This window comes from Plutella xylostella, chromosome 2 (assembly GCF_932276165.1).
Source record: "Plutella xylostella chromosome 2, ilPluXylo3.1, whole genome shotgun sequence".
In the NCBI taxonomy this organism is placed as follows: Eukaryota; Metazoa; Arthropoda; class Insecta; order Lepidoptera; family Plutellidae; genus Plutella; species Plutella xylostella.
In genome coordinates, this window is record NC_063982.1 from 1083243 (window position 1) to 1099461 (window position 16219).

A 16219-nucleotide genomic window follows, 5' to 3' on the forward strand; every position below is an offset into this window, starting at 1 on the left:
AGCAGAGCAAGACAAAAACCATTTCCTATAAAATAAGAGAAGGACAGTGACATTTTGACAACTTGTACTTTAAACGTAAGCATTTGTACGCTTGCGTCATCTCACCGTCAATGTAGCACAGCACACACATTAACACTACAGACCAATTTTTTTTCTAGATATCGTTGTAGATAAATATTGATCTTACTGATTACAGACACTTTTTATTTAAAATAACTTCTTAAATTGCATTTTATAATTTGTATTTTAATCATATTTTATTCTCTTGTTCTTTAGATAAAAAAATTAGGGATATTTTTTTTACATATGGCAATGTTGGCACAATGGCGATCTTTCTTTGCTTCACGTACCTAAATCGACAGAAAAAATATCGTACAAAGAAAGATTATGGCGTTAGCGTTATTTTACGTGGCGTAATACAAGATAACTATATTGAAACCATTCTTACGTTTCGTGGTATTTAATATATCGTGCTGTGTGATTTCTACTTAATCCATTGTTGCCATCAAACGTGAGTATTCATTGTTGCAATATCAATAAAATAAAAATGAAAATGGAAACTAGAAACACCAATCCAAAATGGTCGGTGTTGCAAGAAATTAAGATGAGAAAGACATAATTTTCAAAAAAGCTCATCAATATCAAATGTCACAACATCAATAACAGCTGATTTGTGCAATAATTCCAGGCTTCCTGCTGTTCTTTAGTAAAAATATACAAAAAATGCCTTTATTTGGGTAGGTCATAACTCTGAACTTAACACCAACCACCTTGCTTCACCTAAAAGTTTTGGCATAAACAGTAACTTGCGGTGCTGGATCATCTTGGATAGCGGGGGAGAAGATCCTACACATAGCTCAATGGATGAATGAACCTTTGTACATGTTTCTTTCATGTCTATCTATATGTCAAGTTGAGGGATCATACAATGCAATGGATTATGATTCATACAAATGCTTAGAACTCAAATCTTTCTAGGAACTTTACAAATATTTATAATATTAACTGGATGTTAAAGAGCCCATTATAATAATAAAAAAAATTTAACACTAGGCTATTAAGTATATCTCAGCTAATGCAACACCCAGGCTTGCTGCTCCAGTTTACTTGGGAGCTGGACTGGCTGAGCTGAACTTAAGGTGATATGTAATACAAAGGTTGAACTTGAGAGAGCCACATACAGGATTTCCTCCCCTCTCAGAATATAATATATTTAGGCTATGTTCAGAGGACGCCCTCCGGCTAGATGGGGTGACGACTTGTGAAAGGTGGCTGGTTATGATCGGATGCGGAGAGCTAAAGATCGCATCCAGTGGTGTGCTTTGGGAGAGGCCTACATCTAGCAGTGGACTGCTATAGGCTGATGATGATGATGATGATGAGGCTATGTTCTGTTCCAGAATCTTCCACCATGTCACACGGAGGCAGCAGCCCGTCTTCCTCAGAACAAACCCTCACAGCCGAGCTAAGAGATGGTAATAACAATCTTCTTCCTAGCCTTTACCTTATTTAGAGTTGGCTTTGTCATGATGTATTAAATAGGTACTTGGTACTTAGTATTATTATTAAAGAATTTTAATTGGATAAAATACAGATAATTTATGTTAGATCCAGAAAAGATTTTTTTGTATTAATTTAATGAATATAGATGACAGGTGATTATTCCTTTTATATTTGAAATTTTTTGAAAGATTGCCTTTCTTTCTGCTTACAAAACCATTTTTGGGACACCCTGTATATTTACTTCTATTATACTTTCAGGTCAGCTGCAAATAGTGGAAATGTCCCCATTAGGCAATGATGATGATGTGAGTAACTTCTCTACTTATTATACAAATAAAAACAAATTAAGTATGGCAAGGGTTAATTTATATTGGGAACCTTTGGGTCGGGTGCGTCCTGCCTGGGGCGGGCTATTTTAACTTTTTAACCAGACGAAGCATGTTTGCTGAGTTATTTATCTTTTAATTATAACTTAACATAAGTAAATTCCTATTTTAATATGTTGGTAAATTTAATATTATAAATTAAGCTGAGATTGTTAAATAGAAGTCCTACTAAGATATCCTTTGTGTAATGTACACTAATATAATTATGTATGTAAACTGTAAATTAATGTTAAAACCAAATAAAGAGATTTATATTTGTAGTGGAAGCACTGTACTTACTTATACTATACATACTTACCTACAGCCAAAGCCGATGGGAATCGTAAAATAAGAATGCTTCACTGCTGAAATAGTCGTTTATTTGCCATTTTTTTTGTATAATATTTCGTTAAAAACGCTTAGGTATACTTAAAATAATAACTCCTAAATTTCAAATACATCGCAGGGCTCAGAAGGGCTGCAAATCGAGACGGAAGATGGAGCCAAATACGTGCAGGTGTTGGACGAGAGTGGCCGCGGACTCATGCACCTGAACCTGCTCAACTTGACCCTAGTCAGGTAACTACATAGATACTACTTGACCCTAATAACTACTACTATAGATACAACTTGACCCTATTCTATTATATTCTCTGTGGGGTGCACCTGGCTCTCTCGAGTGGAACCTTTGTGCATATCCCCAAGGTCTAAAGCCTTCTTAAGCTTGGACCATTTCCCACCACTGTGAGTTGGTGGGTTCACATATTTATACCTATGTATGTGCTAAATCTAGACATGCAGGTTTCCTCACGATGTTTTCCTTCACCGTAAGAGTTATGGAATACATTGTACTTAATTTAAAGAACTCATTGGTACATGTCAGCGCCGGCATTCGAACCCGCATCTCTGGCGTGAGAAGCGGGCGCTTACCCGACTGAGCTACCACCGCTCTTTACACACACAACATGACTCTAGTTAGGTAACTACATACGTAGATACAACTTGACTCGTCTTTACTGAGGTGCTTGTGTTTGTTTCAGATGCGAAGACGGCGAGGATGGCTACAGATTGACCACCACAGAAGTAAGTGTCCTATCCGGCTATACACTCGCCAGCTAAGAAAAAGTTCCAGTGACCAGCACCAAATTACTCTTAAATGAAAAAGACTAGCTTAATGACGGCGTCTGTCTACAATATTAAAGTACATTTACCAACTAAAATCGTCAATATTTTGATCAGTTTTTAAATGAATTATTAAAAAAAATTGGGGCAATTTGGTGTCGGCATTTTATAAGTGAAGCATTTTCATTACTCGTGATTATAATTATGTATTAGGTACCTTACAGGCTTCAGCAACCCATATGTGTTCCATTGTCTGCGGCCCATCGTGTCACATTTCTCACTTTATAACATGTGTAACACAGTAAATATTACATGTCATTGTGTTAATTGTAGGTACATAACATATACATATATTACATAAGTAATTATGTAAGTATATAAATTTTCGTGTGTTTTCAGGATAACGATCAAGCCGAATACATAACTCCGGACACCAACACTGTGTGTGTGCTACAGAGCAGCGATGGAGGAGAAGGTATGTTATCATCATCACTTAATTTTTATATCATCGTTATTTTCTTGATCAGAGGAAAATAAACACTGCGATAGCTTCGTATTTAAAACGTTGATCGTAGGAATTCAGAGATATTATCTAAAAACGCAGAGGGCGTTTTATTAAACTGTAGCATTCGTAAAATTCAAAATACAAAAAAATACTACTTGTTTGCCTGCGTAAATCTCTATGATCATGTTGGCATGTTGGAAATAGATACATTTTCCAGTTCCAAATTACGCCGACAAATTTTGTTAAACGATAACTTTTTCCCGTTATGCGTTTTATTACTATTATTCTCTATAAAGCTTCACTAAAATCAATAAAGAGCTGGCACGAAATCGAAGGCGTGGCACAGGACCGGACAGGGTGGAAATCTAAACTTCGAGCCCTATGTCGCTGATTAGGGATCCCAGGACCTCATGATGATGATGAAGATCAATAAAAAGTTTAATTTCAGATCAGCAAGACCAGTACGTGATGCTGGAAGGTGAAGACGGCCCCGTCATGTACCTGCAGTCGGACCTGAGCCAGGCCAGCCACACGAGTCAAACGAGCCACACGCCCACCACTGAAAAGGTACACCATTTAGCTGAGGTTCTCACCTCTAGAGATCCAGAGACCTCATACGATGACATAACGACAGGGTTCAGACAAAGTTAAGTGTGCAGCATTGCAGTATAAAGAAAAAAATATAAGTAAATAGGTGTGACGAGACGACCGAATGGTGTAGTGGTGAGTGACCCTGACTGCTATGCCGAAAGTCCCGGGTTCGTTTCCTGGCTGGGGCAGATATTTGTTTCAAGACAGATACATATTTTTGCTCTGGTCATGGGTGTTAATATGTGTATCTATCTATGTAGCTGTATAGAATGTCCCCACATATTAATATTATAATTATTATATTAATGTTTGTTCACAGGAACCGTCCACCGCAGTAGAGCTACTTCAAAGGGCCAAAGCGCTACATAAGGCCAAGTATGTATTATTTTAATTTTCCTACTATTCGCTTTTCTTCTGTCATCCAACACAGTAATTGTAATTAATCTTTATAGTAGTAGTAACATATGCGTTAACAAGAAACTAACTATGATATCCCTTGATAGCGTTAGAGTCTATTATTCCTGATACACACGATTTCAGACTGTGCAGTTAAATCGAATGTTGAACTATTATTAACGTTGCTATTGCCTCCACACGCTTCCGATATGTCTGGCTCATCTTGTCGTGTCGATTGCAACTGTTACACTTCACGTCTATACCCCTCTGGTTGGCCTTGAGCAGGTTGTCCCGAGTGCAGATGCAACATGCGCAGAAGTTGGAAAAAGGGCTGCAGTAGCCTCATGTTTTCATCGCATCGGCCCATGTTTGTTGAGTCGGTTGAGTGACTTCCATGTCGGAAGTTCATGTCACTGACTCATGAAAAGGAAGCAACCTCCCCTAGTTACTAACTACTACTCTTACCAAATTCCAGGCGTCTCCTCCGAGAGTCAATGAAACCCCAGACCGGCGCAGGGCGGCGGCGGCGCGCCCCCCTCCCCGCGGCCGGCGAGCTGCTCTCCTCGCCCAACTTCAAGCTGTTCCTCTACAGCTGCAAGCTGTGCAGCTTCAAGTGCAACGCAGTGAGGGAACTGACGGAGCACAGGGTAAGTGGCTATACTACCGCGATACGCGTAAACACGTTCTAGACAGAAAATATTCGATACGATACTCGATACGATCCGCGTAAATAAACAAAATCCAATAGGATTCGCGGTAATTATAGCGTAAATACGACGCTATCTATAGCAATCCATATAAAGACACTTCAAAATGACCGATGGTTTTTAAACGTGTTTACGCGTATCGTTGCCTGCGGCGGGCGCGGGGCGGCGGCGGCGGCGGCAGCGCGGCCCCCCTCCCCGCGGCCGGCGAGCTGCTCTCCTCGCCCAACTTCAAGCTGTTCCTCTACAGCTGCAAGCTCTGCAGCTTCAAGTGCAACGCAGTCAGAGAGTTGACGGAGCATAGGGTAAGTGACAACCCTAGCAAGAAACGACTCAATCCGCGTAATCACGTTCTAGACAGAAAATTCCCGAAATAGGTAAAATCGTCGTAAACGAAGGAATTCTTATTAGATTCGCGTTAATATTAGCGTAATTACGGCGCCACCTATAGCAATCCATATACAGATACACTGCAATGACCGATGGTTTTTAAACGTGTTTACGCGTATCTCCGCCTGCCGGCGAGCTGCTCTCCTCGCTCAACTTCAAGCTGTTCCTCTACAGCTGCAAGCTGTGCAGCTTCAAGTGTAATGCAGTGAGGGAGTTAACGGAGCATAGGGTAAGTGACCACCCCAGGAAAAAAAAATGCGTCGATCCGCGTAAACACGTTCTAGAGAGAAAATCCCCGAAATAGGTGCAACCCTAAGTACTAAGAAAATCCAATACGATATGGGTGAATATAGCGTAAATACGACGCTATCTATAGCAATCCATATACAGACACATTACAATGACCGATGGTTTTTAAACGTGTTTACGCGTATCGCGGTCGGCGAGCTGCTCTCCTCGCCCAACTTCAAGCTGTTCCTCTACAGCTGCAAGCTCTGCAGCTTCAAGTGCAACGCAGTGAGGGAGTTAACGGAGCATAGGGTAAGTGACAACCCTACCAAACAAAGACATTCAATCCGCGTAAACACGTTCTAGAGAGAAAATTCCCGAAATATAGCTACAGCAATCCATATACAGACGCACTAAAATGACCGGACGTTTTTAAACGTGTTTACGCGTATCTACCTCCCTGCGGCCGGCGAGCTGCTCTCCTCGCTCAACTTCAAGCTGTTGATCTACAGCTGCAAGCTGTGCAGCTTCAGGTGCAACGCAGTCAGAGAGTTAACGGAGCACAGGGTGAGTGACAACCCTAACCAAAAATGAGTCAATCTGCGTAAACACGTTCTAGAGAGAACATAATACTGGCGATACGATCCGCGTAAATAAAGAAGATCCAATAGGATTCGTGTGAAAATAGCGTAAATAAAGCGCTATCTATAGCAATCCATTATACAGACGCATTACAATGACCGATGGTTTTTAAACGTGTTTACGCGTATCTCCGCCTGCCGGCGAGCTGCTCTCCTCGCCCAACTTCAAGCTGTTCCTCTACAGCTGCAAGTGCAATGCTGTCAGAGACTTAACGGAGCATAGGGTAAGTGACAACCCTAGCAAGAAACGACTCAATCCGCGTAAACACGTTCTAGAGATTAAAATACCTGCGCTATACGAAGCAAAATCCAATAGGATTCGCGTGAAAATAGAGTAAATACAACGCTATCTATGTATAGTAATCCACATACAGACACGCTAAGATGTCCGATGGTTTTTAAACGTGTTTACGCGTATCATCCCGCGGCCGGCGAGCTGCTCTCCTCGCCCAACTTCAAGCTGTTCCTCTACAGCTGCAAGCTGTGCAGCTTCAAGTGTAATGCAGTGAGAGAGTTAACGGAGCATAGGGTAAGTGGGTAACCCTACCAAAAAAATGCGTCGATCCGCGTAAACACGCTCTAGAGAGAAAAATACCCGCGCTATACGAAGCAAAGTCCAATAGGATTCGCGTGATAATAGCGTAAATACGGCGCTATCTATAGCAATCCATATACAGACACTTCACAATGACCGATGGTTTTTAAACGTGTTTACGCGTATCTACCCGCGGCCGGCGAGCTGCTCTCCTCGCCCAACTTCAAGCTGTTCAGCTTCAAGTGTAATGCAGTGAGAGAACTGACGGAGCATAGGGTAAGTGACAACCCTAGCAAAAAAATGTGTCGATTCGCGTAAACACGTTCTAGAGAGATCCGATCCGCGTAAACCATGAAAATCTAATTCGATTCACGTTAATATAGCGTAACTGAACTGTACAAGCCCATAGTAAGGCCAGAGGAGCTACAATCCTAGCAAAATAAAAACGCTTCAGTCTCTGAAACACGACTAATGTAAATACTACAATCCGCACACTATAATGCGGCAAGTTACTTGGCGACCCTCCTTGCGGGGTGAAAGAAGTGGCGGGGGCGAGGTAGCACGACATGCTACACACGTAGAAAAGTGTGCCCGGATTAATCTCGCGATAGCTTGTAACTATTTCTGACGTAAGTAAAATTTTATTCTATGAGTGTTCCCGTAAATGTCATATTTAGCTTAAAATTTATAGTTTGACAGCATTAAATTTGGATGTTTACCTTCAGAATATCTACCAATTTGAATTTATTTATGTAAAAGTGTTTTATTTTATAAATCAATTTCCATGTCACTTTCATGTTCACTCTCTGTTTGAACTTGTTCATCGTCGTCGTCATCCTCATCTTCATCATCGTTTTCATTAACTTCAATTATAAATCTAAGACAAAAACCAATTTATGTTTAATTTAAAATAAATTATAAATAAACAATAACATACCTGTCCATACATCGTCAAATACTCTATCAGATTTATAAAATTCGTCTTAATTTTTTATGACATGGTCGTCACAATTTCTCCACTTTTTAGGCGAATAATTAGAGAAAAGCAACTCTAAGTCTTTTATCTCTTTATCTAAGTTAGAGTCAATCGACGTTCTTGCGAGCTCGCCTTTCACGTACCGCCACACAAGTTCAATAGGATTTAATTCCGGGTGGTATGGGGGTAGGCGAAGCACGATATGACCATTTTCTTTCAAAATTTCATCAATTTTGTAATTTTTCTCTGTGTTTTGCTCATTAATTACTTTCATTAAATCACATAAATTTTGGTTGCTTTCCTAGTTACAAGAACTGACAACTGACGCACTGTCATATGGGGACTCTTCGTCTTTGTTGTTTACTTTTTCGTATCTGACTGCGCAGTACCAACCTTTAGCCGCGTAGCATGACTGATCCGGTACGCTGTTCTACAAGAAGCCCCTATATTGAGACATTATACTATTTGTTGTTTTTAACGTTATTTTGTTGACGAATTATAGATACCTAATAATAATTATAATGATAATATTAAAAAGGCCTCAACACTCATCCTAAGACTAATGGTCTCAGGATCAATGATCTCATGTGGGTCGCACTAAAATTATGACAGACTATATAAGACATGTGGCCGCCTCGGCTGCGCGGCCGAGACTGCCGTAACAATGACATGCAATGCACGCGTTGCCCTTCCCCGCTACCCTCCCGCTACCCGCTGTCGTCTTGGGTACCTCGTCCCCTCCGCGTCTTTCACCCCGCAAGGAGGGTCGCCAAGCAACTTGCCAATCTATAAGTGCAATGGGAGAAAAATCCAAGGCGATCCGCGTTAACCGACCTCTGAAATTCAACTCTTATTTTCATTCCGTTAATAAATATACACCACAGCTAATATTATGTGTTTTTTACTTCCAGTCGACAGCACACAACTGTGCCAAGCCGAGCCTAGCCCGAGGCACGCGCGCCCCGCCAGCCCAATGCGCACGCTGCCCATACAAGGCCAACTCACATTATCTAGTGAGTATATTAGTGCATATTAGTGCAAAAAATATATAGAAATAAATGCAAAACGACTAATTCTCATAAGGGCCAGATGCAAAACGTCAGGTTCTGTCTTTGTTCCATTGCAAATCGACCATTACTAAAGACTATTTTAGTGCGACGTATTTGCGAAAAAATTTATGTAAATAGTCCGAATTGTATGCACTGGTATTGAATCTAATGATAAATTATCTTTTTTTATTTTCACAGCTAATGCGGCACGTCCAGGATATGCATATGAAAAGTAAGCATTTACACTTCTTACTAACTATGCTATATTAACTTTCTTCTTAGAATGTATTTCCCAGAGAAAAATCTGTTAGGGCAGTTGAATATGTTTGTGAAATTTTTATAAAATATATTTTAATGACATAAGTGAGATATAAATTGTCTACCTCTGTGGTACAGAAATTAAAATCAACTTATTAAAGCTGTTACATAATTTTTTTTTTAAAGTTTAACTTATCTCCCGTCTACCCCACAGCGATAGAAGACGACGCGTCAACCCTACTAATAGACGTGCTAGTTTGCGGCGCGTGCGGGTTCGAGTCCTCGTCGCGCCGCGTGTTCCGCGCGCACATCGACGAGGCGCACCCGCCGCCGCAAGCAGGTGAGCAAAACGACAAAAAAAACATATTGCAAAACGATAAACATTAAAAGGGATACAAATTTACAATGACAGTAAATCACCAAGTCGCAAAACGTCAAAATTGCAAAAGGACCATCTTACAAAACAATCAAAAGAATCAAAATTATCGAGTAGCAAAACGTCTAAATTGCAAAACGACCAAATTGCAAAATTACCGAATTGCAAAACAATAAAAGAGACGCAAAATAACAATGATTCTATATGACCAAATCGCAAAACGCCTAACCGGCAAAATTGCAAAATGTCCAAATTGCAAAACGACCGACTTAAATAACAATAAAAAGAGATGTAAAATGACAATGATTCTAAGTTACCAAGTCGCAATTCGTCCAAATTGCAAAACGACCGACTCACAAAACAACCACCTTGCAATACATTCAAAAGTGATGCTAAATGACAGTGATTCTATGTAAAAAAGATCCCGACGAATTGAGAACCTCCTCCTCCTTCTTCCCTCCTTTTTAGGGTTCCGTAGCCAAAATGGCAAAAACGGAACCCTTATAGTTTCGTCATGTCCGTCTGTCCGTCTGTCCGTCTGTCCGTCTGTCACAGCCGATTTACTCGGAAACTATAAGTACTACAGTGATGAAATTTGATGGGAATATGTGTTGTATGAACCGCTACAAAAATATGACACTAAATAGTAAAAAAAAGAATTGGGGGTGGGGCCCCCCATACATGTAACTGAGGGATGAATTTTTTTTTTCGATGTACATACCCGTGTGGGGTATCAATGGAAAGGTCTTTTAAAATGATATAAAGTTTTCTAAAAAACATTTTTCTTAAAGTGAACGGTTTTTGAGATATCAGCTCTCAAAGTCGTAAAAAGTATGTCCCCCCCCCCTCTATTTTTATAACTACGGGGTATAAAATTCTAAAAAAAATAGAGGTGATGCATGCTAATTAACTCTTTCAACGATTTTTGGTTTGATCAAAGTATCTCTTATAGTTTTTGAGATAGGTTGATTTAACTGTAAACGGAACCCTTTGTGCGCGAGCCCGACTCGCACTTGGCCGGTTTTTGAAGTCGGTTAATGACCAAGACACTAGCAAAACGTATACGATACGTACGATAAAAATTACGAACTAAAAACAATAACATGTTGTGAATTTTTTAAATAAAATGTTTGAATAAAGTGGGCTTGTTTGGTGTCGGCATTTTGTGAGTGGAACTATTTCATTGCCCGTGAGTGTATTTTTTATTTTTTTTATTTGTAAAATTATTATTTATTTTTCAGAGGAACAAAACGAGGAGGAGGAGTGAAGCAGAGAACAAGGAACCTCTCAACATCACACAAGTGTAACAGGGTGGGCTTTTATGCAGAGTTGATTGTGAAAATTGTGCCTACATTACTGTATGATTTTTTAGACTATTTAGTTTATATTAAGTACTTCAATTAGACATAATTATATGGGTATCATTATAGGAAACTAGTTGTTCCCGCGAACTTCGCTTCGCCTTAAAAAGTTTTTCCGTGGGAATTCCGCGATAAAAAGTAGCCTAGGTTCTTTCTCAGGGTCTAGATCTAGACTGTATCTGTATGCTAAATTTCATTCAAATGCGTTCAGTAGTTTTGGCGTGAAAGAGTAACAGACAGACAGACACAGTTACTTTCGCATTTACAATATTAGTTAGGCAGTTAGGATAACAACTATTGCGTACGACTGAATCGTCTTTACAGTCGTCGAAATATAATAGTCCCGTTTGGACAGCTCCAAAATGTATGGGATGACAGCTGGTGTCAAACCTAAATCATAAAAAATCTAAACATTAAGTAACTTTTGGGGCTTTAAAAGTTCTTTTTTCTTTCGGCCGTTAAATAATAAGCCAGATTATATGTCTTTTTATGTATTTCTTAAAGTAAATCAAGAGTAAATAGCAAATTTGTGTAGCTGTCCAAACGGGCCTATTATATTTCGACGATTGTAGGTATGAAAATTGTGTAAATGTCAATACGATTGGAAATTATAAAGAGACTTGTAAATATTTCTGTGAACCTTACGTTTTTTTATACTTACTAGGTTACTACAAAATTACCTCAAATACAATTATGAATTTTAAAACTTATTCTGTATTACCACAAAAAACTTTAAATCGCTAAACATCTGTTAAATACTGTCTTAGTTTTTGTTTAAGACCCATTATTTTAAATTATGATTTTTAGAGCCTCTTTCACTGTGTTTATGGAAAAATTACAGAGAGCAAGTTTATCAGTCGTATTATCAGTAGCTAGGTTGCTTGTGTTGGGGTCCACCAACCCGCACTAGGCCAGTGTGGTGGACTAGGACTAAAACCCTTCCTTCATTGGAAGGCGACCCGTGCCCCAGCAGGACGTGTTGGGTTGTGATGATTATCAGTATCACACATACATTTTATCTAGAAATGGTGTAAGGGGCAGTAACTCGTGTATACTGTATACTTTTTTTACTTTCAACCCAATGAACGGATGATCTTGTTCTAAAGATTATGTAAAGTAATATTAGTTAAATCTAAAGGTAAGCTGTTAATAAAGCATTTATTCTGTTTATAACTGTTGTGTATATTTTATTCATCCGTCATTTACATGATATAGTGGTGACAACCCACCATACTCAGCAAAATGTATTATAGTATTTGGGAAGTTATTAGTTTTAACCAAGTTTTAACTATGTTAACGAAACAACTTGATGATAGGAATGCATCTTTGCTTACCCGCTAGGGACGTTTGCACGCCACAGGCCACAGTTCTACTGGTTTGTACAGTAGATGGCGCTACCGATATAAGCCGCGGTTAAATTAACGCGCGACAAATATTTAATCAACAATTATTCTAAGTTTTTTGCCACAGATCATGGTATAATAATAGACAGATGTTTGCAGAAGAATTTCATCAATGTCATCTGCTACTTATGCTTATTTTTTGAGTTTGTTTATCTTTAAAACTTAGGTTTTTAGGTATCTAGTTTAGTATCAATGAAGAGGTAACCATTTAAATTATTATCTAACTCAAGCCAACATTAAATTCTCTAGATGAAAACACATTTCGACCCACGAATTCTGGAGTAAACTAAAAATGTATTCAGAAATCATCTTCTTACTCTTAACAACTTCTATAAACGCCCGTCTGCCAGTTAGAAGTCAACATGAATATCTCAAAAGTATAAGGAAAGAGCTTTCCATGTTGGAAAACCAATCTTTAAATGCTGAAAACCAACCAACAATTTCTGATGAAAAATCCACCGGTGAAAAAGAGACATTAGCATCAGATATTGATGAAGACGATGACGTGTGGCCCACTCGACCTTTGAAATACTTAACTCATATAACTATACCGTCTCGAGTGGCTGACCAATCAGAAGATATAACAAAAGAGTCTATAGAACACGAAAAACCAACGGTAACGAAAATATCAAGTACTTTTGAAGTAACTGTTGCACCAACCAAAACTAAAATAACCGAGGTTTTAGCATCTAAAACTGTTGAGATAGACGCACTTGAAGTCAGTGAAGTAACTTTTGAAACCACTGGCTCTCCAACGAAAACTAAAAAGTTGCCTGACGATTATGCAGAAGAAAGTTCGACATTTAGAACCAAAGTGTTTGATGTTCCTACGAAAACTATTATGGCAACTACAGTATTTTATTTTTCCAAAGATGATAATATAGACGACGAAAGCGAGGAATCTACCATAATATATACAACCGGTATTAAAGATAAAGCAACAAAAACTTTTACAACAAACATTTTCGATATTGGTAACGAACATAATGATTACGATCCGTCTTACAAACACAGAGTTGAAACTATTGTCCCGAAATATTTCAAAATAGCTACAGAAGCTGTGGCCCTTTATTGGCACCCTAGAGTTCTTACACAGAACACTGATCCTACCGCCACAACTACTGCTTACGCAAACGTTACCATGACGGTCCCAGCAAATAATGCTATGGTCAGTTTAGACTTTAAATCCAGCATAATCGATGAAAATTATACGAAACCAAGCGAATTACCTAGAAAAGTAGAGCTATCTACATTGCCTCCAAAAGACATAGATGAGGATAGTATCTTCGAAGGCCTAGACGGAGAAATAAAACGTAGTTTAAAAGAGCTTACCGACACAGAACGGGATAAACTATCAGACTTAGGAGAAGCATTAAGCAGATTGTCTGATGAAGAGCGTACTAAATTCGGAAGCATCGTCCATGGTCTGCAAGACCTGGATCCTGAAGACCCTCGCTTGGTCGGAGAGGTTGCCAGAAGATACATAGGAATGAGCGAAGGTGAACGAATGAAATTCGTAGACATAGTGCGGCGTTTGCACGACATGACTGATTCTGAACGAAACAAGATCAGTGAACTAGTAAGCCTGATTCAGAATATGAGCGAAGAAGACAGAATAAAGCTCGGACACGTAGCTAGAAGGATGCAAATGTCAGAAATACCGCAAAGAAGGCTGTTCGGGTTTGTCATCAACGCAATCCTCTGGCTTATCAATCTCGGCTGGAGGATTTTCATGTTCATACTCCGCACTATTTGGTACTTAATAACCCTTCCATTCAGAATCTTAAGATGGATTTGGAACAAAAAATGGAACAAATTATTCGGCACCACGACCACTACTACAACCACCACTACAACCACAACTACAACAACAACCACTCCGAGGCCGAGAAAAGTCAGAACTAGGTCTCCTAAAACGTGGAACGTGAAGTGTCATACTTGCGCTGTGGGTGTAGACACGACTTGTCATGAGAAGTTTTCTATGGACGACTTTCAGTGGTACGGCCGTGGGTCATCCAGTTATTGCACGTCTTACTTCGGGTGTTACAAGTGGTTTACGGATGTCGGCCATATATATGTAGGGAGGGGGTGTGTGCCAGGGGTTAATGCTGCTCCGGGGGGTAAGTATTATTATTTATTATATTCATTTTATACCTACCTACATCGAATACCAAATACACTTGTATTGAAAATTGCCCAGAGTTCAATGAAAAGAGGTATATATGCTTGGAGTTTGTCTGAAGGATTGTATCAGAAATGAGGTAATTCGAGAGAACTAAGAGTATACCTAAGTATAAAGGCATAGTAGCATAGTGTCAATGGGTTGGTCATGGCAGCGAAAGAAAATATATCATTACTTACTTCGTAAAAAAAACTCTTATTTAGTTACATTCAACTTTACATACGAGTAGGTGCATTTCCACCAGAGATGTGATATGCTGCGATGATGTAAAAGAAATCTGTTCCCACCAGTGAAATACATACTATTTGGACCAATGAATATGATTATTGGATACCTAACGCATCCATAGCAACATAGCACGCTGCACAAAGTGCTGTAATTTCTACACCAAAGCACCCTTACAGACTCCACTTAGTTTAGGGTCAAATGACCGTGTGTTTGATCATCATCATCATCAATAAACATCCACTGCTGGACATAGGCCTCGCCCAAGGAGCGCCACAACACTCGTCTAAGGGTGCTTACATAGAGAATCGGGTTCCCTGTATCTACCTGTACCTACCGGTAACCTGATTATGCGAAAGCGCTCTCTCACGGAGCATTTCCCGGATTTTTAAATGTCATGAGCGCTTTCGCATAATCAGGTTACCGGTACAGATAGGTACAGGGAACCCGATTCTCTATGTAAGCACCCTAAGGTCGACGGTCAAGTCGGCAGGAGGTATGTGACATGTCTCCTCATTTCTCTCATCATCATCAGGTAACGACGTGGTGGAGTGGCGGTTCTACGCCGTCATGAACGCACTAGTCGAGGTTTTGGATGAAGAGGAGATCCACGAAGGGTGCTATACGTCGCCCGTGCAGGTATGTAGATGTCTGCTTTGCTATTCAGTAAAGTAGTCGGATTTGATCCTAAGGTGAAAGATATGTATTGGGAATCAGTGAGTATATAGTTCCATCGTCTGTCGTGGCTATTATTCGTATGTCGTGGCGCTAGTATTGCAAAAAATCATTGGCTGTTGCAATGTAATGTTGTAAGTACCTATACTGAAACACCCTACTGCAGTAGATAAATTTGGTGCGTTGCGTTGGAGTTGTCGCTGCTATAGTTATATTTTTTATGACTACTACTTTGGGACGAGACGCAACGCACGGGCCTCACTCTAACTTGACCAATCGGATGGCGCAGTGGTTAGTGGCCCTGACTGCTATGCCCGGGTTCGATTCCCGGCTGGGGCAGATATTTGTTTAAAGACAGATATTTGTACTCGGGTCTTGCGTGGTGGTATTTATATTTAATATGTATCTATCTATGTATTTGTGTAAATATATCAGCTGTCCGATACCTATATCACAGGCTCTGCCTAGTTTGGGGTCGGATGGCCGTGTGCGAGATAAAAAAAGTAATCGATTATTTACTTTCCCAGGCAGAGACGAAATTCGGTCGCCTGTCGTCACTATTCGTGCACTACCACGTGTGCATCTGTGAGACCGACTACTGCAACGAGGGAATACTAGCCGTCCCGCTCGCACCCGCCAGTGTGGCAGCTGTCTCGCTCGCACTTGTGGCGTTGAATATATGACTGGTTGTGGTGTTGGTTTGGGTGTTTTATTTTATTTATTAAATGCAAGAA

General features: G+C 39.8%; 2 protein-coding genes across 3 annotated transcripts; both read left to right on the forward strand.

Annotated features, from left to right (window-relative positions):
• Positions 1-316: 316 nt before the first annotated feature.
• On the forward strand, positions 317-11132 carry LOC105389921. 2 transcript variants are annotated; one of them, XM_048621568.1, is made up of 13 exons: positions 317-511; positions 1401-1475; positions 1762-1808; positions 2335-2447; positions 2909-2951; positions 3390-3465; positions 3944-4062; positions 4406-4461; positions 4958-5129; positions 8868-8969; positions 9204-9237; positions 9478-9603; positions 10881-11126. In XM_048621568.1, exons 2-13 carry the CDS (start codon positions 1412-1414, stop codon positions 10904-10906), a joined length of 978 nt encoding a protein of 325 aa, XP_048477525.1. In that variant the 5' UTR covers positions 317-511; positions 1401-1411; the 3' UTR covers positions 10907-11126. The 2 variants fall into 2 exon arrangements, with proteins under 2 accessions (XP_048477525.1, XP_048477530.1); XM_048621573.1 differs by lacking the exon at positions 317-511 and adding an exon at positions 555-737 and having other exon boundaries at positions 10881-11132.
• A 1357-nt stretch (positions 11133-12489) lies between these two features.
• Positions 12490-16184, forward strand: LOC105381418. Its single transcript, XM_048633546.1, has 3 exons — positions 12490-14523; positions 15346-15449; positions 16013-16184. The coding sequence occupies exons 1-3, from the start codon at positions 12696-12698 to the stop codon at positions 16166-16168; spliced, it is 2088 nt and encodes a 695-aa protein (XP_048489503.1). The 5' UTR covers positions 12490-12695; the 3' UTR covers positions 16169-16184.
• Positions 16185-16219: the final 35 nt, after the last annotated feature.